Source organism: Mastomys coucha, unplaced genomic scaffold, assembly GCF_008632895.1.
Source record: "Mastomys coucha isolate ucsf_1 unplaced genomic scaffold, UCSF_Mcou_1 pScaffold18, whole genome shotgun sequence".
Lineage (NCBI taxonomy): Eukaryota > Metazoa > Chordata > Mammalia > Rodentia > Muridae > Mastomys > Mastomys coucha.
This window is the reverse complement of record NW_022196900.1, coordinates 44,822,300-44,847,299: the sequence shown is the minus strand read 5'-3', so window position 1 is coordinate 44,847,299 and position 25,000 is coordinate 44,822,300. Positions and strand designations below refer to the sequence as shown.

Below are 25,000 nucleotides of genomic sequence, written 5' to 3'. Positions count from 1 at the left end.
AGGGAAATATTATTGGTGCCATGAAAATGAGAAAAAAATAATAGAAGTAATGATAAAATTAGAATAACAAAGGCAAACAAAAGTAAAACAATATTTGACTATGGCACAAGTATGTCCCAGTTTCCTATAGCAATGCTTAGCAGCATTCTTAGCCCTAGAGTAATGTCCTGTAGTCGGGCTGGTTCCCTGTCAAATGATGAATTTAAACGTTTTAGTTGGTGCCTAATAGTCACTAGTAAGTCCAGACCTCTGGGTGGCAAAAACAAACAGACCAAAAGAGCTGAGGATGACTGATACTGTTTTCTCTTTTACTTTGCTTGACGATTGTATAATATAAATCCAGTACAGTTTTTTTTTTTTAAAGGACAACAGAACTTTTCAATCTAGAGATGATTCCTAATTACAGGTAGAATTTCCCTTCCAAATTTGACATTTCCATCCCACTCTGAGTTCTGAGAACAGTGATTCAGAATACTTGATAATTACTGGATTGACCAGCTGGGTGTATAAAGAGAATGTGTATTTTTTTTTTCACATGTTCATTTTAAAGCCACTCACTGAACTTGGAAAACCAAAAGGCAGTGGGAATAGAAGACAAACAACCAGTTTTTCTTGTCCTGTCCAGAGGGGCAGGCAAACAAGGAAAACAGTAACGTTTAGCATCTGCTAATTCACACACAAAAAGCCTAATTTTAAGAAAAGGTTTCCAAAGAAGAAGAAAACATTCTTGATATTTTGCTAGAAATGAATATAAAGATCCATGAGGTATTAGTGATTTGGACAAAGAATGTCTGTGAGAGCACCTGAGAGAGAGACAATTATGCAGAGCTCATTTCCTAGCAGGCATGGAAAAGACCATGCACAGCAGCAAACTACAAATTAATAGGATATTTGCCCAAAGAGAAACTGCATGAAAGGTAGAAGTTTAAGTACAATTTAACAAGAGAGTAGAAGCTGTGGACCCACAGAGGAGGTCAGAGCTGACCCTGGGTAAGACATAGAGGCAGGGGAGTTCCATAACAATAGGGTCATTAAAGCAAGCATCTGACAGAGTAGACTTACAGGAGGCTATGGAGAGCTACAACCAGCAGCAAGGAAGTCAGAAGGAACCTGAGGCATGTTGAATCTTGGGTAGGAACTGTTATTGAAAGTAGTGGTGGAATTTTAAGAGAAAGATCAGGAGTAGAAGAATACCTGCAGGAGAAGATACCATATAAACACACACAAAATATTTCAATAAAGTCAGAAGGAAAAATTCCAAACCTAGATAAAGACAGGCAAGTAGAAGAATTATACAGAAGTCAAACAATCAGACCCAAATATACACTCCATACAGCATGCAATAATTAAAACACATAATTAGAAAGGATATCAACTGCTCAAGAGAGGTCAAGTCACTTAAAATGGCAGGTCCATCATAAAAATGCTAATATTAAACATAAGTGTTTTATTACAAAGTTTTGGAAAGATATATTCCAAGTTCTAAAAGACCACAATTACTGGCCATAACTGTTAGAATCCACAATTCTATTAAAGTTGAAGGAAAAACAACAACTTCCTATGACAAGAAAACAGCTATGCAGAAGACACTGAAAGGAGTGCTTCAGATTGAAGAGACAGATAAACTCCCCAGGAAATTATAGGTCTAAGAAGACACCACAAAAATCAGCAAAATGACTGAAATTAAAACGCACACATACATAGTAAGTAGGAAAACATGTCCTCATTGCCACGCCTACTTCAGTGAAATCTGCCTGTCAGGCTTGAAGGCTTGGCCACAGATCTGAGGCATACAGCTTCAAAAGAAGATAGTCTCCTGCAACCTTTTGGTATTCCCTAACTCAGAGGTGGCCCAGATTTGTCCTTGAGTTAGTAAATGAAAGGTCTCCCGTGCTAGGTGCCCACCAAGATATGATTTACTAATAGCTAAACAAAATTAGACGTTGCTCTCTGACCTTCATCAATGTTCCAACATATTAACCAAACCCTGGCTTAGAATTTTGTAGGGAATGTTACACAATCAGACTAATTGCCTTAAGAAGATAGTGAGGGAGGTCAGGAATTGAAGTTTACTGAATAGAAGTTGATAATCCCAGGGCAAGGTCAACTAGAATCCTCATTTTTAGTAGCTGAGCCACGCCCAGGAATTAGCAAGAATGGGACCCCTGGGGCATATCTCTGCTAGCCCAGAAGATTAGCATAGTTGGGCATTTACTAAGGATGGGCTGGACCTTGATTGAGCCCAGGGAGAGTGAGTGTGTGTGAGAGACAGCTGTGCACTGCGAGGCATTCGCATTCAAGCCTCTACCCTCACCGAGGTCTGGTCTGTAGCCCCCCTGGGCTAAGCTGGGCCCTGCACAACCTGAGCGCTCTGGGCCCAGAGGTGCAGCCCTGATCCAAAAGAGGTGGCTGCTGCTTTAGACCCATTGCCGCCTGACTTTTCTTTTTCTTTTGTAATGACCATAAAGGTCTGATGCCTAACTGTGAGAATATGCCCAATTTTGAGAAATACATATACATTCAGATCCTGCACTTCCTTGTGTTATGTCTTGCCATTTTTTCAATCACTGACTCCTTGCCTGCCTGATTACCGGGACCCTGATTTCTCCCGTGGGTTGAGGGATCACCAAGGCTTCCTGGTCCATAGCACTCAATCCCCTAATACAAAGACACAGACAAATAGATTGAATGGGAAAACGTTTTTCTGCCTGTGATAAACACTCCTCAACATCAGCGGCAGACACTTGACAGTAAAGGATGGGGAAAGGCATTCCAAGCAAATATAACACGCAGTACATCTGACAAAAAAATTCATCACAACTTATCAAAAGAGATGGATAAATAAATAAATAACCCACCAAGATGATATTACAATTCTAAATAGATACACATCAAACATAGTGGATCCAATTCCATATAACAAATACTACCAAATATAGAATTAACTCCAACACAGATGTAACATGTGACTTCAACACCTAATCTCAAGACAGTAAGCCTCAACAAGAGCCCAGTATTCTATCGGACCACAACTGAATAAATATACAATAGGAGCACAAACTCATGCAGACTAAACAAGACACGACTAAATGCTGAATGGATCCCTGAAAAACACAAGAAGTAAATAAAGCAAAATCCCTAGGCTTGAATGAAAACAAAAGCACAACATAAGGGCGTCTATGGAACACAGGGACACAGCGCTGGCATCTGTAGAACATAGGGACACAGCACTGGCATCTCTGGAACACAGGGAATGCAGTGCTGGTTTCTGTGGAACACAGGGAGACACAGTGCTGGCATCTGTGGAACACAGGGAGACACAGTGCTGGCATCTGTGGAACACAGGGACATAGCACTGGTATCTATGGAACCCAGGGAACACAGTGCTGGCATCTGTGGAACACAGGGACCGCAGTGCTCAGAGTAAAGTTCACAGTATGGGTAGTTATTTCTATCTACCCCGCTGTGATAACTGCCATGACTAAAAGCAACTTGCAGGGGAAAGGATTTATATCACAACCAAAGTAACTTGGGAAAGAAAGGACTCATTTCATTTTACAGCTTATAGTCCATCGTGAAGAACAGACAGGAACTCAAGGCAGGAACTTGGAAGCAGAAACCCAAGGAGAGCTTAGAGAGCACCAGCCTTCTCTCCGCACATGCTCAGTCTGCTTTCTTATACAACTGAGGACTACCTGCCCGGGTACCAAGTGGGCTGGGCCTTCTTACATCTATCATTAATCAAGAGTGTGCCCTACAGACTTCTCTTCCCAGAGGACCCTAGCCTATATCACGTTGACAAATAAATAAACAACAAAACCCTAACCAGCACAAATGCCAAATGCCTGCATTTAGAAAATTTGAGAAACTTCAAATTAAGAACTTAATGATACATCTTATAGTCTTGGAAAAACAAGAAGAAGCCAAACTCCAAAGCAGTAAATAATTTGAATCTATCAAAATCAGGGCAGAAATAAACTAAATATAAATGAAAATACAATATAAAGAAACAATGGGACAAAGAGTTGTTTCTTTGGAAACTTAATCAAGCTTTAAAAACCCACAGTTGTATTACCCAAAAGAGAAAAGATTCACATTACTACAATTTCAAGTTTAAAGTGAGATACTGAAACAGGTATCAATGCAATTCAGAAAATCATATGAACAGACTATGAAACCCCTATTTTAATATATTGGAAAATCCGAAAGCAATGGATTTATTTCTAGTTTCATACACATACAAATTATATCAAGTTGAAATAATGTAATCAGATATATATCCAGAGACAAGACAAAAGCAGTCATTAAAAGGCTACCAACTAGAAAAAACCCAGGACCAGATGGATTTAACGAATAATTGTATCCTTACTTAAAGAATTAACTCCAACACACTCAGATAAGTCCATAAAATAGGAAAGGGACACTTCAAAACTCCTTTTATAGCAGCAGTATTATCTGACACTAGCACACACATATAGATACAAGATAAAAAGAAATGTACAGAATGTGTTTATTATACTAAACACACATGCAAAAATTCACAACAAATGCTGGCAACCCAAATTAAAGATTAAGTTTAAGAAATCACCCATCATCATTAATTTTGCTTCATTCCAGAAATATAGTGATAGTTCAACACACATAAACCAATAAATATTATCCATTGCAGAAATGAAAGAAACCAATTAATCAACTCAAGAAGTACAGAAAATATCTGACAAAAATTCAGCATTCTATCATAATACAATTCAAAGAGAGGTTATGAATGGAAAGAACATAGTGCAAAATAATAAAGTTCATATAACAATTCTATAGTAGGCATCATGCTTTAGCTCCTTTTAAGGAGCATTCAAGGAATTACAACTAATCACAAGAAAGAGAATCTATTTTCTCTACTCTTAGTCAATACAGTGTTTAAAGTCTTAGTTATAACCGTAATACAAAAGAAAAAATAAAATCGATATAAATACTAAAATAATTCAAAGTATTCTTGTTAGCAGATGATATTGTTTTATACAAAGGAGACCCTAAAGACTCTACCAGAAAAAAAATTATAGCTGACAAACATTTTTGAACAAATGGCAGGTTACAAATTAACACAGAAAAAATAGTGGCTTTCCTATATACCAACGATAAATATACTAGAAAAAAGTCAAAAAGTCAAGGAAACAATCCCATTCACAATAGCCACACACACACACACACACACACACACACACACACACACACACACACGGAAGAAATGAAAGATCTCTGCACTGAAAAGCTAAAATACTGGAAAAGGAACTTTAGACAGACCTGAAAAGATGGGAAGACTGCCCATGCTCTGAGTGGAAAGATGTAACAACTGTAAAAACTGCTGTCTATAAAAGATGCAATCCAAATCAAAATCCAGGGCTATTCTACGCAGACATAGAAAAACAATCTCAAAGCTTGTATGTAGCCTCAAAGAACTAAGGATAGGCAAAGTAAATTTGATCATAAGGAAGACTGAGTGAGACATCACCACACATGACACTGGAGCACAAGGAAATAGGACAGACAGGTGACCAATGGGATCTCAGGAACCCATAGTAATGCTTCAGTGTGCCAAAGCAAACTGAAAATCAAATGAAAATCAAATGAAGAGGCAGTTTGTAGAATAGGAGAAACTCTTTAGCAGCTATAAAGCCAACAGGAGATTAGTATCTACAATATACAAAAAGAATAAGGAAAAGAAAAGAAGAGAAAGAAAAGTAAAATGAAATAAGAAAGTAAAATAAGTAAAGTAAAAGAAAAAAGAAAAATAAAATAAAAAGTAAAGGATTACTAAACATTTAAAAATGTATTCAACATCTTTTGTGATTATTAGGGAAATGCAGGTTAAAATGAAAGCTATTTTTAGACTATCTCACATAAGTAACTGGTAAAACAAATGAGAACAAATGGTAGTATAAATGTGTATATAGGGAATTCTTATATTTTGGAGCTGGGAGTCCTGGGATAGCCACTTTCAATCTTAGTCTGGCAGTTTCTCAAACAACTAGAAAGAGAAATATCATCTGACCAACTATAGCACTCCTAGTTATATGTCCAAAGGACTTTACATCCTACTCAAGAGACACTTGCATCTTAGTTTTCACTGAGAGTCTGTCCATAATAACTAGGAAATGGAACTGACCTAATGTCCATCAACTGATGAGTGAATACTATGTTAAATATATATGATGGAATATCACTGTACTGGCTGGTTTTGTATGTCAACTTGACACAGGCTGGAGTTATCACAGAAGGGAGCTTCAGTTGGGGAAGTGCCTCCATGAGGTCCAGCTGTGGGGCATTTTCTCAATTAGTGATCAAGAGGGTAGGGCCCCTTGTGGGTGGTGCCATCCCTGGGCTGGAGGTCTTGGGTTCTATAAGAGAGCAGGCTGAGCAAGCCAGGGGAAGCAAGCCAGTAAGAAACATCCCTCCATGGCCTCTGCATCAGCTCCTGCTTCCTGACCTGCCTGAGTTCCAGTCCTGACTTCCTCTGGTGATCAACAGCCATGTGAAAGTGTAAGCTCAATAAACCCTTTCCTCCCCAACTTGCTTCTTGGTCATGATGTTTGTGCAGGAATAGAAACCCTGATTAAGACAATCACTCAGCTATGAAAGTGAAATTACGGTATTTGCAGGTAAATAGATAGAATTAGAAAAACAAAACAAAACATGCTGAGTGAAATCACCCAGACTTATAAAATTAAATATCACATTTTTTCTCACTGATGCTGAATTCAGCTTTAAATCTGTTGTTTCGTGTGTTGAACTTGGAGTTCATGTGGAAGGAGAAAACTAGGAACTGGCCACTGGGGGCCAATGCAATTAGTGAGGGGAGATTGTGCAATATAATTAAAATGAAAGGAAAGAGGGAAATCCTGGGGGTAGAAAGGTCCAATGATTGAGGGGCTGGGAATGCAGAAATGTGGGGGCTGGGGACTGTTAACCAAAATAAAGGATATATGACAATGTTTTATGGGAACCTTGATTTTGCAACCCCCTAAAAATTTAATTAGAGAGATAGTAGAACACAAGTGCCAATGAGGATGGGGAGGGAGTGAATGCTGAGGGTTAAAGGTTTAAGCAGGGGGATGGGAAGGCGGAGTAGGGTTGGAGTAAGCAACACTAAGGATATATTTTAAAGTCTCACAGAAAACCACTGGTTTGAAAGCTAATTTTAAAATATCATTAAGAAAACTGAGATTGAATAGTTGCTCTTCATGGGTTGACAATGCTGTCCTCATAAAGCATAGATTATTAAATGAAAGACTCAATGCAATATCTGGATGCAGGATACTACCCTAAGATTTAGGAGACAACAAAAAGAAAAAAAAAATCCGTTCGAGGCCAGCAGCCTGGTCTACAGAGTGAGTTCCAGGACAGCCAGGGCTATACAGAGAAACCCTGTCTCAAAAAACAAAAACAAAAACAAAAAACAAACAAAAAAATCCGTTATTCATGGCTTCCAATCAAAACTAGATGGTAAGACCCTATCACTGAAGATACCCTACTCTTTGGTTGCAGGACATGGAAAACCAATCTCAAACTGACCAGGAAACTCTACTAGCTGGGTAGCAATAAGAGTGCTGGACACTGCTACACAGGCTGCTGGGGCGGGGTGGGGGGAGTGCTGAGGGAAAGCCTTCACCAGTCTTACCAAGCTTTGGGCCTGCATGCTACAATCCCAGTCTACCAAGCAAGACTGTAACATCAGCATGGAGTCATGAATGGGGTAGATTTGAGGTGTTTTTCATAGGAAGTATTTCATGTCGGGAACAGTAAATCTGTCACAAGCCCACAAAAGGAAGGAGGTCAAAGGTCCCAAAAGGAAGCTAATGTTTGTCTAACTGCTCATATTGCTACAATGGTTTGCAAATACTTACTTGTATACCAATAGATTTGTGCTGTTCTCACAGGGTATAAAAGGAGTTTGGTTTTGGTTTTGTTATATCTTACAGTAGGTAGTGATTAATATGAAGACTTGCAGCTGGTCAGAGTACAGGACTGAGTGATCGTGAGTGCTCAGCTGTAGAGTTATCCATATCACCATTCTCCCTCCCAAGGCTTAAGGAATATGGAAGCACAGTGGGCAGAGAGGCCATCTGAGTCAGGGATGTCATGGAGAGGTATGAAATGATGCCTTCTGGACATGACAACACTATTGCACATGAACTCAGAGCAGCTGTAGTTACCTGCACAAGACTTGCACAAGATCAACCTAGCCAAAATTCCAGCATGAATGGATGCCGAGCTCCCCAGTCCCACTCCTAGCTTAGACACTGTCAGCTGATGGCTGCTAGGGAAGGAAGGCCAAACCACTTCTCTCTGGAAACATGACTGGTGACAGGTAGCCTACATTAAATTATACTATTAAGTAAACTAAAAAGAAATACTAAGTGTGATGTCTTCTTGAAGATTATTTAAAAGACATACCATAAAGGCTATGGCATAAATACTATTAATATCAGTATTTATTTAGAAGGAACTTGGCTTTAAGATACACAAAGTTTGTTTGTGTCTGGCAAAGTCTAGTTAGTCTGCAGGTCCCTTCTCAGGCATGAACTCTGACCAAGATATGGCTAAGAAATTGTGGGAAAACTGTAGGCAGGAGATTATGTCTGGGAGGACAGTCAGGCAAGAGAAGGCTTTGAGGTCAGAGACATGCCAAAGGAGGAACTCAGATAAAAGGCTCCAAGAGGCTGTATGCTCAAGTTCTGCTTGAAGAGCTATCTTTAGTACTTACCAAAACAATAATAAACAGCAATGGAAAGTTTAAACAAATGTTCACTCCAGAAGTGAACCCACAGTCTTGTGTCTCTGTCTACCATTTCATGTGCCATCCTAGGTCCCTGTGTTGCTGTGCTGTTCATGGCATTCATACAACACAATCTGTAGAAAATCAAATGACCTGTTCAAATTCCCAAGTCAGTGCAGTATCAGGTAAAGGCTACCACTAATAGGAATCAAATATAACATAACACGCATTATGACAAACACTTATGAAACATACTCATAGACACCTTTCCTACTTTATTATTAAAGTTAGAGTCCCAACTAGCTACGACCTATTAATTTGCTCTTCAATAACCACATAATTCACCACAATAAGCACTAATTTGCTCTTGGAGATCTATAGGCCATTCATCCCAAATCCCCTTTAAGTCTACAAAGGCTCAAGTTCCTAATTTAAAAAAATCAAAATATTTGCATATAACCATTGCTTGTTTTCCTATCATGTTTTAAGTCATTTCTACATATTATACCAGATGTAATAAGTACTGCATAAAGAATTATTACATTGTTTTGTTTAGGGAATTATTGTATACAGATAATAACCTGTATATGTTCAGGCCAGGTACAATTTATTTAAAAGTATTAAAGTTAGTGGTTGCCAATCCTATAGTTACTGAGAGTTATCTGTGGGAGATGAGTGATGACTCGGTGGCTTTGTTTCTTCTCCTCTCTCTGTAGTAAAATACCCTGACAAAAGCAACTCAAATCAAACAGGGTTATTTCAGCTCAGGTCCAACAGAAGTCAAGGCATCAGAAGCCTGACAAAGTTGGCCACACTGCAATCTGGAAGCACAAAATGTTGAATATTTGTGTCAGCTTACATCATCCTTTTTGTGCAGTAAAGAACAGAGAATTCACAATAGAGGAACCTTGAATGGCTGAGAAGCACTTAAAGAAATGTTCAAAGTCCTTAGTGATCAGGGAAATGCAAATCAAAATGACCCTGAGATTCTACCTTACACCAATCACAATGGCTAAGATCAAAACCTCACGTGACAGCACATACTGGCAAGGATGTGGAGAAAGAGGAATACTAATCCATGGCTGGTGGGATTGCAACCTGGTACAACCACTCTGGAAATCAATTTGGAGGTTCCTCAGAAAACTGGAAATAGTTCTATCTAAAGACTCAGCTATACCACTCTTAGGCATATACCCAAAAGATGCCCCACCACACCATAGGGTTACATGTTCCACTATGTTGATAGCAGCCTTATTTGTGATAGCCAGAATCTGGAAACAACCCAGATGTCCCACAATGGGAGAATGGATACTGAAAATGTGGTTCATTTACACAATGGAATACTACTCAGCTATTAAGAATGAGAACATCCTGAATTTTGCAGGCAAACGGATGGAACTAGAAAATATCATCCTGAGTGAGGTAACTCAGACCCAAAAGGACATACATGGTATGTATTCACTAATAAGTGGATATTAGCCAAAAAAGCACAAAATACCCAGAATACAATACACAGAACTTACACAGAAGAAGGTTAACAAGCCAAAGGTCCAAGTGAGGATGTCTCAATCCCACTTGGAAAGGAGAAGAAAGCAATCACAAGAGTGAGGGAGGGAGAGAGAAACCTGGATGGGAAAGGGATAGGGAGGGGAAGAGGGGAACATGATCAGGTATTGGCTGGGAAGAACAGGACTGAAGCCCTGGGGGCCAGCAGAAAGAATACAAGCAACCCTGGGAGGTAGGAGGTGGGGGGACCATCTAGAATGTACCAGACACCTGGGAGTCGAGAGACTCTCAGGACTCAAAGGGAGGGACCTTAGATGAAATACCCTACAGTGAGGAGCAGGAACTTGGCATAAAGTGGAGGGATGGGGTTGCCATTGCAGTCAAAAACTGTGACCCAGAATTGTTCCTGTCTAGAAGAACTGCAGGGACAAAAATGGAGAGGAGCCTGAGGAAAAGGAGGTCCAGTGACAGGCCCAAAGTGGGACCCAGTTGAAGGGGAGGCTCCAAGGCCTGACACTATTACTGAGGCTATGGAGTGCTCACAAAAAGGGACCTAGCATGACTGCTCTCTGAACGGCCCAACAAGCAGTTGAAAGAGTCAGATGCAGATTTAAACCCAAGCAATGGACAGAAATTGGTGACACCTGTGGTTGAATTAAGGAAAAGCTGGAAGAAGCTGAGGAGGAGGGCAACCCTATAGGAAGACCAGAAGTCTCAATTATCCTGGACCCCTGAGATCTCTCAGACACTGAGCCACCAACCAGGTAGCATACACCAGCTGATATGAGGCTCCCCAACAAACATAGAGCAGAGGACTGCCTCATCTGGCCTCAGTGAGAGAAGATACACCTAACCCTCAAGAGATTTGAGGCCCCAAGGAGTGTCGAGGTCTGGTTGGGTGGGGGTAGGGGTTGGGAATTTCCTCTTGAAGGAGGAGTTGGTACAGGATGTGGAACAGTCAGAGGGTGAACTGGGAGGGGGATAAAGTCTGGACTGTAAAAACAAAAACAACAATAATAAAAAAAGCCCAAGGAATAATGCCACCCCTTTAATGTCCCCACCTCAATTAACCTACTAAATATAATCCTCATGGGGATGCCCAGAGGCTAAACAACCCTTCACAGATGTGTCTGGAAGCCTGTCAAGTGGGCAATGAACACTAACCCCCAAAAAAATGATAAAATGCTGGCCACAGAGGCATTGAAATAGGACCTCTGATCCCTAAAACCCAAAGAAAAACAGGCACAATGGCATGTACCTGTAACCACACTACTGGGACAGCAGAGACAGGCAGACCACAGGGCCTGGTCCAGGCCCTCCTGATAGACACGGCATTCACTGACTCTGCCTCTAAAAGCAAGGTGGAGAATGGCAGAGGGCAGCTAACATCAACCTCAGGTCTTCACACATATAAACATAAATACATAGGTGCATCACACACAAATACACACACATACACATCTCTACTTAATATCTTCTGTAGTTCTACATGCATTTCATTTTTAATATATACCATCTACAACATTCGTGTTCACAAATAAAATATAAAATATTAACGGGTAATGTTTTAGGAAATCTCTCACCCTTCCTGATTGGTTTGAATCACTCTCAGGTGGTGATAAAGAAGGTGTTCCTTGTGATTCCTGAAGTTTCTCTTTTAATTTTACATTTTCTTGTTCTTTTTGAAGCAGCTGGTCCTGAAGACTAACAACATTTTGCCGGAGCATAGCTTCATTTGATTTTGTAGTTTCAAAACAAATATGTAATTCATTATAAAGCTGTTGAAAAAAAGCAAAAGTTATATAATCAATAAGGCAAGTATGTGCATATTTACATGTATATGAATTTATATGGACATATGCCTGCCTTAAGTTATATTAATAGTCAACAACCAGACATAATGTATAAGTGATATAGCTAGATATCAACACAAATATATACCTGACACTCAAAAGGTAAAATGTGTTATTGTCCAGGATAACTCATAAGAAGAGTGTTATGTGAAAAAGAAAAGAGTCTAAGCTACATATACTCACTTGAAGGACTTCATATAAATAAAAATGGTTGTGAATAAGCAATGGCAATTCTACTACAATGGCCCAATGTTTCTAAATAACTCCAAAGATCACAGTAATGTGAAAATTTCTGTAATTTGTTAGAAAAGGACACAGAAGCATACTGCATATTACACTGGGAATTCTTTAAGATTAACTGATTTTTTTTTCATTTAGTATAAATTAGAGTCCATTTCTTAAGACAGACAAAAATTCACAAGAATGTAAGTTTTAATTCATCTATATACATTACATACATTACTATATATTTTTGGATATGTGATATAATTAAATTTCTAAAGCTTAAAATTTTAAGAAAGGCATTTGCATTCACTTTTCTTAAAGTTTTTAAAAACATAACTTTTTGTGAAAATATGACATCTGAAATCTTCTAAAACATAATTAATCAAAACATTTGGGGGGTCTGTAAATGATATCTATTACTATAGATACTTAACTAATTCGTTTCACTTTATAGCAAAAGTTAAACAATTTTTGCAAAATAAATGTTAAAGAATTTCAATTTACAAATTAACAATTTATGCTTTCCTTTGCCACTGCCTTTATTGAGAGATGTATGTCAATGGCCTTTTCACAGCTAATGCTATCAGACACTCTAAGAAGAAAGAAAGAATATTGACAGCTCGCAGGGACATCAAAGGGTCAATACAGGCCCAATAATCACCTATGCTACAGGTGCTCTCATGACTCGGTAAGAGCACCAAGAGACTAGAGCCAGGCTGCAGGGAGATGGTTGCGGTGAGGAGGAATGAGGAGAATGCGCCTTGCTCTAAGGTGTCACCTCTTGAGCTCTTCCTTCATACACACAAGGCTCTGGGTCTAGTCACGCAGGAAAATGCCCTCTGATTAAGCTCTTCTGTCTCTTCTGGCCTCACATTCTTGCTTCATCAAACAGAAGAGCAAAGACACTCTTCTGCTGTTCTCATTAAGATTGCTCAGTTGCACTCCTGTTCAGAAGTTTCACCAGTTATAGCTAGTCTGACTGGGTGGATAACTCTATACAGTGGAGCAAACTGTACTGTGGTGAATACTGCTTCAAAGCAATGAGAATAAACAAGCAAACAAAAAAACCTGGAAGAAAAGATCTAGACCAGCATGCTTCTAGGAACTGGGAAAATCCTTTCCTTGGATATTATTCCATATACAAATCTGCTGCTTAACTGCTCTTGTTTGATTGTGGCTGGACTTGTTCATTTCCTAGCAGGAAAACTACTCAGTAACATAAAGAAGAAACTGGAAATAGCCTAGGTTGAATAATTCAACTAAAGAATGGATAAAGAAAACGTGGCACATTTACACAATGGAGTATCACTCAGTTATTGAAAAATGGCACCATGAAACTTGCAGGAAAATGGATACAATGAGAAAAAAATCATTCTGAAGGTAGCCCAGACCCAGAAAGACAAATATGGCGTACACTCACTAATAAGTGAATATTAGCATTAAGTAAATGATTATCAAGTTGACAATCCAGGGACTCAGAGAGGTTAGGTAAAGAGAAAGGCTGAGGGTGGTGGGACACATGGATCTCCCTAGGAAGGTGAAATAGAATAGAGTTTGAGGATGGACTGGGAGCATGTGGTGAGAGCAGAAGGGATGGTGAGGTGGAGGTGGAGAATGTGGGGAGACAGCTAAACTTTCAGGGAGCATGAGGAGGCAGGTGCCAGAGACCAGAGACTGGATATCCCAGAGACTTAGGGTACAACTAAACACAATAGGTCTAAAAGATCAATGATGTGATTCCTAATGTTATTCTGCGATACTCATAGATCAGTGCCTTTTTCCAGTTGTCATCAGAGAAGTTTCCTCCAGCAGCAGACAGGTGCAGGTACAGAGACCCACAGGCAGATGCTGACAAACGAATATTGAAAATGTGATATATTAGCTGGCCAGTGGTGGTGCACACCTTTAATCCCAGAACTTGGGAGGCAGAGGCAGGCAGATTTCTGAGTTTGAGGCCAGCCTGGTCGACAGAGTGAGTTCCAGGGCAGCCAAGGCTACACAGAGAAACCCTGTCTCAAAAAAAAAAAAAAAAACCAAAAATAAAAAAGATAATGTGATATATTTATATGATGGAATATTATTCAGCTCTTAAGAAAAATATAAAAATTTCAGGTAAATCATGGAGCTACTAACAGTCATCCTGAGAGAGTTAACACAGACTCAGAGTGGAAGTCACTGTATGATTACTGTTATATGTGGATGATAACTTTTAGCCTTAGACATATGTTCTCTGTTTTCAATATTCACAGAGGTTAGGTAGCTCAGAAGGGACTGGGGGAGGTAGTAGAAGTGATTTTTCCAAAGAAATGGAAACAGAATATAGTGTTACAAATAGATAAAGAGGAAACTATAATAGGAGGAATAAATGGAGAGTAGAATAAGAGGGTGAAGAAAGAAATGGGGAGAGATAACAAATAATGACGGTCTCTTGAAAATCCATATGAAACCTACTTTAGCTTTCTAAAATATAGAAAAGGAATTTGAATGTATTTACCATATAATGAGGAGAGAATGCCCTAACTATGCATTATGTGTACCAAATAAAATCTTCAGGCCCATATGAGTTCCATACTGCTGAATAACTGGCCAAAGGGGTTCCATAACTACATCCCCCCAACACACACACCACTAATTATCACATACCCTTGCCCATGCTGTCATTTACCCTCCACAATCTGGCAGTAAGGCCCTATTGCTGAAGGGAACAAGTATCTACGTCATCACACTTGGAAAAGTCAAGCTGGTGCCTAGCTAGAAGCTTTACCCCTATTGACTAGTGTCCATAGTGTGGCAAGGTACACAGAACACTATCCAAGGAAAAAGCATCAATCTCTCCCAGCTACAAATTCTGGGACCCAGAACAGCAACCTACCTACAGGATACACTGGAGCAACAGCGGCACAAAGGGCACAGCAGTAACCAAGCACTCTATGTATGTATGTATGTATGTATGTATGTATGTATGTATGTATGTATGTGTGTATGTATTAGATTTAAAGCCCACCCCATGAGATATAACCAACACCTGACACTGTTAATGAGGCCAAGAACCTGAGACTAGATAGGTCAAGTGCTGGAGGAAAAAAACTGTTCTTCTACTAAATGAGCATAATAATTAAACAACCACTAATGACAAATTGTTGCACTCACAGATCAGTGTAATGCTCAACCCTGATCAGAGAAGCTTCTTGCAGTAGATAATAATTAACACCGAGGCACACAACTACACAATATGCATACAATAAGAGCTCTTAGAGCACTCGGTCCTTCTCTTTATGTCTGTTTCACATCCCTCCCTTAATGTTTAAGGAAGAGGAGAAAGATTGTAAGAGCCAGAGGGAGTGGATGGCTCTAAGGAAACAGCATCCTACAGACACAACAGTGCCAATGTGCATATGAATACACAGAGAAGGTGATGCATGTACAATACTTGCACAAATTCAAGTCAGAGAAAAATCCCTGCATGGGTAAGGGAAGTGAAACAAAGTCCTACTCCTAACTAAGAAGCAAACTCCTTATAACTGATACCTGCTGGGAAGTGAAAATCAGATGTCTCCACTGAAGTGACAAGCACCCTTCATGGTAGGCCTCAAGGTTAGGAGTAGGTGACGAACACAAAATGAATTCCATGCCTTTTTTAAAAATTGCTTTTTTGTTTATAGTTTTGTTTTTGTTTTGTTTCATTTTCTTGGTTCTTTTCTTTTTTTTTTGAGGGAGAAGAAGAAAATAGAATACATGATTGGGTAGGGAGGTGGAATGGATCTGGGGAACTTTGGGGGTGAAGAGAAAATATGATCAAAATATATTGTATGAAAAAAGTTAACAATAAAAGTTTGTAACTAAGAAAAGCATAAGCTCACATTGTGATGGCCCTATTCTCTGTGACAAGGAATATATCCATTGCCTGTGTATTACTGTGAAGGCTGAGAGCTCTGAGTCTGTGGCTAGAGACTGCTCAACCTCAGAAGCTACATGTCTGACATGTGTGGGTTGCTTCCCAACAGGTTTTGAAACTGTGAGCTGTGGTCTGGCAGAGCAGAGCACTGGATTGTCCCAGCTTCCTCTCTCCCCTGAGGGAGTTTACTGAAAGAGGGTCCAAGAGTACTGAAAGCAGTAGAAAGAATACCTGCTTCCCTTGGTCCTCCATGTCCAACGCACAACTCAGTCTCTGTTTGCTGACACATACTCCCTAATGCATTGGAGAATAGTGCTGAACCTGGACATCTGCTATCACTAGAAATACAAACTCATGGGCCTCTAGAGTAACTAGGAACCTGCTGGGCCCAGAAAAATCTCCTGGGGCTAGCACCAACTCCCTATGAGCATACAGAAGCCTCTCAACAAATACAGCTCTGAAGCTGACAACATACTTGCACCCATCAGCCTAGCCCACCTACACAGAGCATCAGCTATTGCACTGGGTAAAGAACATCCACAAGTTCTACCCACCACCGGCTGCCCCCAAAACTGTGGGGTTTAGAAACATAAAGTCATCTTTGACCTCCTCCAACCTCTCACAGTCTCAGCTAATAAAGAGGAACATTACTCTCACGATGTTATTTATATCAACTTAGTACACTGAACAAATTATATAAAGAGCTCAATACAGGCGCTTCTTTAAGGTAATAGAAGAATGAGCGGTGCTGAGTCTGTTGGCGTAACTAAGGAAACACGTGAGCTTTGCTGTGGGCTCCTTAATCAACTAGAGTACAGTGACTACTAACAAGAAACTCAGAAATAAAGAAGGAAATCCTTGAAAATGAATGACTGTGAAGACCACCTCAGTGTCACCTTAGTGTCTGTGCACATCGCCAATAAAATGATGCAGATTTTATATGTGCCTTAGATCACACATCAGGATCACACTTGATCCAATTATTTCTTATAATAAGTACTTTTGTACCTAGATGTTGCACAGAAGAAATACAAGTTCTGACTTACAAGTTGCTTTTATACTGTATTTTCAAGTTTTTCAATCTTACCATAGAAAGCTCACAAAAACTTAAATATTAACAAGTTAAACCACATAAAAAAGAAATGATACAAAATTTCTCAAAGCATGAGATCTGTTTTCCTAAGTTCGTACTTGTAGCTTCACATTTTTACAATAAAATAGTACCATACTTTTTGGTATGATATGCTCTCAGCCGTGTGAACGTCTTCCTGATTCTTCAGTACTTTCTGCGTGTCCATATTGAGGACCTGGAGCTGCTGGATCAGGTCTGCTTGCTGTGCTGTGTGTGCGCTGTTCTGCTTGTACAGATTCTGCAGCTCCTGCAACTCTTTCCTGTGCAAAGCAAGCAATAAATAGAGAAGCGTGAATACAGATCACCTCAGTTAAATAATTGTGTTCATCTAGGAGTATAGATTGGCTTCCTATTTTCATCTGTTATTTTTTATTGCAGGCAAACATATTAATAAATGAGATAATACATAAAGTACTTAATATTTATCACATACACCTAGAAAGTATCGACAGAACTACTGTGGCTTTCAAAGGCAAATACTTATCAATTTTCTTTTATAGCTTGATAGAAATAAAAATTCTGGATATATTGTCCTAGAACCACCTTCTTATTGAAATATAGTTAAAATTTCAGTTCTGTGAACTCATAAGCAGTGGTCCTTACTATAGTCATCAGATACTTTTAAATATAGGGTAAGTTAAGCTTTCATTTTACTTGAAGTATAGTGAAAAAATAAAATACATCAAAAGGTCTAATAAAGTTTTCAAACCAGCATGTAATTCTGGAGATGATCTGTAAGACAGCGAGGTACCACAGTCAGAAGGAAGGAAAACAACACAAGGCCATCCAGTCCCTGCAAACACCAGGTGAACACTGGTAAAGGGGGCAGACAAATGATCTAACCGAGGAGCTCCAATGCTCAGGGCCCAAGAGAGCGACACCTCTGGGATACAGACTTCCAGATCCCTGTGGTAGGAAATCTTGTGTAACATGAACCATATAAAAACAAGAAACTGTTTGGATATTCTATTTTGACCGAAAGAATAATTATAGAGGAATAATTTTAGGCTCGACCATTTAGTTGTTTAAAACATCTGTCATATAAAGAGACATATATCAACAAAATTACATTTTATTTTATATATTATGTAGAGTGCATTTAAAGTGGCATTTTTCTTATGTATAGCTTCAAAAATATGAAAAAATTTAAAATGAAGAAATATGTAAATAGTTATTCAAGACGGATAAAAATTAATATAGAGAAAATAAGCTCTGGTTTTTAGATATTTAATGCAAGAATCTTCTCAATTGTATTTATAAACATTGCATCCACACAAATACATGTGTAAAATCTATCTTCTACTGCCTTTCAGTAGTCATAGACTAATGAAAAGTGGGAATGTATAATAATAATATTCAATCCTTGAGGATTAGAGAATAAGGAACTTCACGGTGCCTCTAAGAAATATAATAAAGACAGAAAAACAGTAGAAATCCATTTAGACTGTGCTATTTTCTCTTACTAAATCAGAAATTTTAAGAAAGGAGATAGTAATCTTATGTCCACTGTGGACAGTGAGAGCCTATGTCAATAAATGCTGCATGTAGAAAGGGTGTCAGGAAGTTAAACTGTAACAGTCACAAGATAAAAACAAAAAGTATTTATCTTCCAGATACATCATCTATCTCTTAATAAGAGCAAGAATTCATATACATAAAATTATTTACATTAAAATTCAAAATATATGTATCATCAGTCACAACAAACACAGACAATATAGAGAAAGGAGATTCTCACATTACTGAGACCCTTGAGAATTAAATGTCAGTGTGAAGATGGGTGTGCTCTGTCTTACCTCTTACACTACTTTACAACCATGCTGTTAGTAAGCATGCTCTCTCTCTCTCTCTCTCTCTCTCTCTCTCTCTCTCTCTCTCTCTCTCTCTCTGTGTGTGTGTGTGTACATGTGTGTGTGTGTGTGTGTGTCTCCCTCCCTCCCTCCCTTTCCCTCCACCACTCCCTCCTTCCCCTCCTGTTTCTCTTTCTCTGACTAAATGAAAATCAAAAATTAAAAATAAGGAAAATACATCTGAGCCACTGGGAAGGCATGTATTTGACCCGTCTTTATAAGAAAACAAAGAAAAATAAACAGGAATTATAAAAAGTACGTGGGTCTGTGTGCAAGTCTGCGTGTGAACTGTTGCTCACAAGCTCGTGTGCTCCCTAGCTGTTGGCGCTATCTGCTGAGGCTACTGACTCTCTAGACATGGGGCCTGGATGCAAACACAGATCAATGCGGGTATGGGGTTGACAGGCTGTACTCCAGTATCAGATCCAGAATGGAATTCTCTCTGCTTCCCAGTCAGCAGGAGACATGTGAGCAGGTTACCTCCTACTGCAGCACATGGACTACAACTGCTTGTTCTTAAATGGCAGCATACCTTTCCCTCTGGGAAACTCGGGATGAAAAAACCATCCTTCCCCTCAGCTGCTTTTGTCAGGCATCCTAATCTCTTTCTTAAAGAGATAAGAAAAGTAAATAATTCCAGTTATTTTTAATTAAGAAAAATGCACTGTGCATAGTTAGAAGAAAAGGAAACAACGAGCAAACACACTGTTCTTGTTTAAATGGGGTCCTGATCTCTCAGTGCTGGGGAGCCCCGGTCCCCTAACTAACGAGTGCCACTCTAGTGCACACTATTCCAGATTTTCACTGCACAAAATATGTTACTATAGAAGACATATTGTTATCATTTGGAAGTATTAACAATATACATATATATAAGTGCTCATGCTGAATGAATAATGATATTCTAATAAAATTCAAAATTGAATACACTTGCCTGACCAATGTAATATCCATATCTTTCTGGAGAAGTTCCGTCTGTTTGTTGCTCAGCTGCAGTGACACAGCATTATATTTACTCTGTGCTGATTCTATTTCTTTCTTTGCTTCAGTCAAATTTTCTTCAAGGACCTAAAGTTAGAGCACTTGTATTATAACATAATAAGCATGAAGTATAAACAAAAGTGTATGATATTTATTTTATAAGATGCTGGGGAAATAAATGTTCTTACCAAAACTATATTTATGTTTTTCACAATAATTAAATTTTAACATATTTAAATATCAACCTTTAAAATAGTTTCACACTTAAAAAAAGAAAAAAGCCAATTTGGGAGAATTTTAGGTGAAAAACGTTTACAAAACTTATTTGTCAGAAATTTAGAAAAACTGCATGGAATAAAAATCAAGAACTTGAAACAAACCATAAAAGCTGCAAAAAGTTATTATTAAAAATAACATAAATCATACCATAAAATTATTTGTTAAATTAAAAAAAAGAGCAGAATTGCTTAAATATTAAGGATAAATAGTAGTTACCGCCATACTTGCTTCTGGTTTTAAGTATACAAACATAAGTTAGCTGCCACTGCACAGAAAACAAAGCAGTCCTCTAACATTTAAGACTGATACTATCCTCTGTTCTCCTGATGTTGTTAAATTTTTAACAAACAACCTTCAAAACTCATCTTTTGCCCCTAATAATTTTCTGTATCTTTCATTTTAAAACTATTTTTAAATTGTATGTATTTAAATATAAAAATTAATTTTCATTAGTATTATGAATAAACAAATATTTAAAAGGGGTATGCCTATATTAACATAATGTATTCATTATTTCCATAATGATCATCAAGCTTTAGGTTAAGCACTAGAAATCCACATTTATTCACCCACAAAAAAAGAACAGGTGCATTTATACAATAGTAGACAAAAAGAAATACAATGTCAGGAAGGAGAAAGGAGGAAAGAATGGGATTCCTTTTTCCTGTGGGAGAAAGTCTATGACAAAGGCCTGACATTCCTGAGTGAACAGGAATTCATCTCTGTATCCTGCTTATTCTGTTTGGAGGTAGCTAGATACTTAACTACAAAGAAGAAATTAATACAAAATACAGGATGTAGAAATGGTAAATCTGAAAGGTCTGTAACAGATAAAGCAAAATCACACACACACACACACACACACACACAAAAGGTAAAGAAGTTTGATCTCTAGTCTAGAGACCTTGTAAATTTTTTAAGTACACAGCTACTCATCTCAAGATTCAACTTGACCATGCTAAGTATGAGAGGGTTTCATAAATTGAACAAAGAAGCATTTTCAAACTGGGGGCCTTGGAGCCTCAAAATTGTGTAAAAGAGACAAATGAACATTAGAGTGAAATAGGTAACAGAAAAACATTCCTATGTAAAAATCCTTAGAAAATCTAAAGTTCAAGTGAAAATAAAGGGCCAGAGATGCTGCCCAGTAATACAGAACATGCTTGCCTAGTATGTTTGAGGCCCTAGGTTTGATCCACCAAAACTATTGTTGAAAATAGCATTAAACTACCCTTAATATCTTATCTTTATATTAAGAAATTAGTGGCTCTCTCCATCTTCATTAGAGAAGCTTCTATGTGCATTAGTCAGAGATTTACACAGATCCTCACAACTGGTCAACTCCCAGGGAATAAAAAAACTATAGACTGTTAAACTCTAAGGTGGGCATCTATGTTATACCCCATTCCCAAAGGCTTGGGGATCATTGAAGAGTAGGAAGCAACAGGAGTCAGAAGTGGTGGATGCCTGCAATGAAATGTTACTTGTTGAATATTAAAGGGCCACTGTTCATAAGCTGCAACAGGCATAAGGGCTGCACAAGATCAGGCCAGTCAAAATCTCAGCATGGGTATAGGACTTCCTAAAGTCCTGCCTCGAACTAAGAAGCTATTGGCAAATGAAGATCTGTGGGAGGACGGTGAGTCATATGTCTTCAGAAATTCAGTCCCTAAGGGTTATCATGCTGTGGTGGGTGGTCCCACATGCAAGCACACGCAGGCAGCAGTAGAAGGACTCCACGGACCAACAAATGACAGAATACACAAAATGAAAACAGGAAAATAGTGGTGGGAGGGGAAGCAATTGAAGAGAAGAGGATAGAGGGTAGACTTGATTAAAACACATTATATGCACATAATGACATTCTCAATAAAGTTACTTTTTTAAATGAAAAAAAAAAAGCTGACATGTGCAGAAAACTAAATTTAACCCATGCAGGAAGACTGCAACTTCAGGATTGGTCTGGGTACCTCAAGAGCACCTATCAGGAATAAGGCTGAACTTGAACTTGATTTGGACCTTTTACCCAGCATGCTCGGAGACTTGGGTTATATTCCCAGCCCTGGAGGAAAGAAAGAATCAAAAAAGGGAATACTTTGACAAACACACTAGCTAAAATAACAGATTCAGTGAGAAACAACTTTGAAATAGATAAAATAACCAAGAAATGAAGAACTGTGCTACTAATGTGAAAAAAGTTATACCTGATGCTAGGAACAGAAATAGAAAGGACACTTGAAAGGCTACTGGATCCAGCCAAACATTCTAAAGAACTTCAGCATCTAACGTGGAATATATTTGAAGAGAGAAGTGACAAGTATCTGTCCATAATGTATCATAGAGTAGTGAGATATGTAAGTATTACATGACAATTTCCCTCAGGAGAAAACAGCCCATTTTGGAAGGAACTCTATAAGACAGGGGACACTATAAGAGGAGATGAAACAACAGGATGTAAGGGAAGGTAAAATAGTCCAACCTGAAGGGAAGCTCAATAAATTATGGAGGTAACCAATGAAATAGTGACAGAAAGTTCCTGAAGCTCACTAGGTTCACTAGACTCCTCTCTCAAGAATACAATGTATACAGACTGCTGAGATGACTAGAGAGATGCTTCATCCCACCAGAGACACTTGCTCAAACACGTTCACTACTGATGTATTCATTATAGAAATTGAAAACAACCTAGATGCCCTTAAACATCTGTGATGAATGTATAAGGAAAATGTGGTACATTCATACAATGGAATTGTTACTCAGCCATTAAAAAATTGAAATCGTGGAATTTGGAGCTAAATGGATGAAACTAGAAAAAGAATCGCCCTAAGGTAGCCCAGAACAAGAAAAGTGGTTTCACTTATATGTGTATACTAGAGGTTGATTCTTGGATAAGAAAGCTACAATCCATGCGACCACAGATGTCAGGCATAGAAAGAGGGGCTAAATAGAACATATAGAGCTCCCTATGAAAGGGAACTAGAATAGACACTCGTGGATGGACAGAGGTAAGGGTGGGGCTGGAACTGGAGAATCAAGCAGGGAGGTGAGGGAGGAAGGATGCAAGGGAGGAAGTACTGGAAGAAACAGCTAAAATTAAGGGTCATTTGAGGATCAGTATAGAAGCCTAATACAGTAGAAGCTTCCTAAAATACATATATGAAGGTACTCTAAGTGAAACTGTCAAATAATGGGGGAGACAGAGGTCTAGCTAGACACTACTTGTCATCAAATGAAGCTTCTAGTAACAGGGGGACAGGTTGCATCTAATTGAGTTGTTGGCCAAAAGGGCCTCATGGGAACCCCCAAACAACTCAGGCTGTTGCCAAAGGTTATAGGTTGCTCTCTAAAAACTGGCAGTTAAAGCTCTATTGCTGAAGACAGCACCCACTTACTTCATGGAACATGGAGAACTTCAGCTGGTGCCTACCTACAGATTTCACCCTGATAAGCTGGTGTTCTTTGTACCAGAAGGTAGTCTGCAGACTACCAAAAGAGAAGTGTATACACCAACCCAGCCATGAACCTTTCAGTCTACAATACTATCCTGCCTGCAAGATGTGCTAGGGCAATGGTGGCACAAGGCTTCTGAGAGTAAGCAACAAATATGTGATTTGACTTTAAGGCCTTCTCCATGAACTGGAAACCATACCGGACCCTGTTTAGGTGACCAAGAACCTAAGACTAGATAGCCGGGAAACCTATGGTAAAGCCAAGTATTGCTACTCTATTAAAGGAATGTAGTGGTAAAATAACTTCTAATAACTTTAGGCTATATATATGATCAGTGCCTTGCTCAACCATCGACACAGAAGATTCTTCCTACAGCAGAAAAGAACAAGCTACACTCATATCCAGAAATATGGAAAAAGTGAGAGACCTTGGAATGCTCAGCCCTAAGTGGGATGTCTCCATCAAATCCCTCCCCTCAGAACTCAGGAAACACTGTGGACGAGGTGAAGAGTGTCAAAGCCAGAGGTAATGGAGGACATCAAAGAAACAACAACTACTAGACACATAAGACCATGCACATATGAACCCACAGAGGCAATATGCACACGGCCTGCATGGAGCTTCAAGTCCTCTGCACATATATTGTAGCTTTCAGTTTAGTATTTTTTAGACTCTGAAGTTGGTGAACAAGTGGCTCTCTGATCCTAGTGCCTTATCTTGGGTTCCTTTTTTTTTTTTTTTTTTTTTTTTTTTTTTTTTTATCCTATTGGTCCATACTGGTAGGATAGACAGATAGACACACACACAGGCAGGCAAACAGACAGGCAGGCAGGAAGGCGGATATATAGATATAGATAGATGTTACCATTCTCTCATTTGCTGTTTGTTTCTATGGGACTCCTCAGTGTGTGAGCAAGTGTGTTTCTGATTCTATAACTCTTTCTCATGCCTTTTCTTGGGCTCTTTTTCATCTATTTTTTTTTGTATTGTCCTATTCCTATGTTTTTTTCTTATTATTATCTTACTATATTATTCTATAATCCAGATTCTATAATCTGT

General features: G+C 38.8%; 1 protein-coding gene across 2 annotated transcripts in view; it reads right to left on the bottom strand.

Annotated features, from left to right (window-relative positions):
- The window catches only part of Cntln (centlein), a 241,922-nt gene that overhangs the window by 127,074 nt on the left and 89,848 nt on the right, over nt 1–25,000 (bottom strand). For both annotated transcript variants that reach the window (XM_031377791.1, XM_031377792.1), the window contains exons 6-8: nt 20,166–20,299; nt 17,479–17,641; nt 11,860–12,054 (exon numbers count right to left, since the gene is read on the bottom strand). In XM_031377791.1, coding sequence (XP_031233651.1) covers nt 11,860–12,054; nt 17,479–17,641; nt 20,166–20,299 — 492 coding nt within the window. The remainder of the gene's footprint in view (nt 1–11,859; nt 12,055–17,478; nt 17,642–20,165; nt 20,300–25,000) is intronic.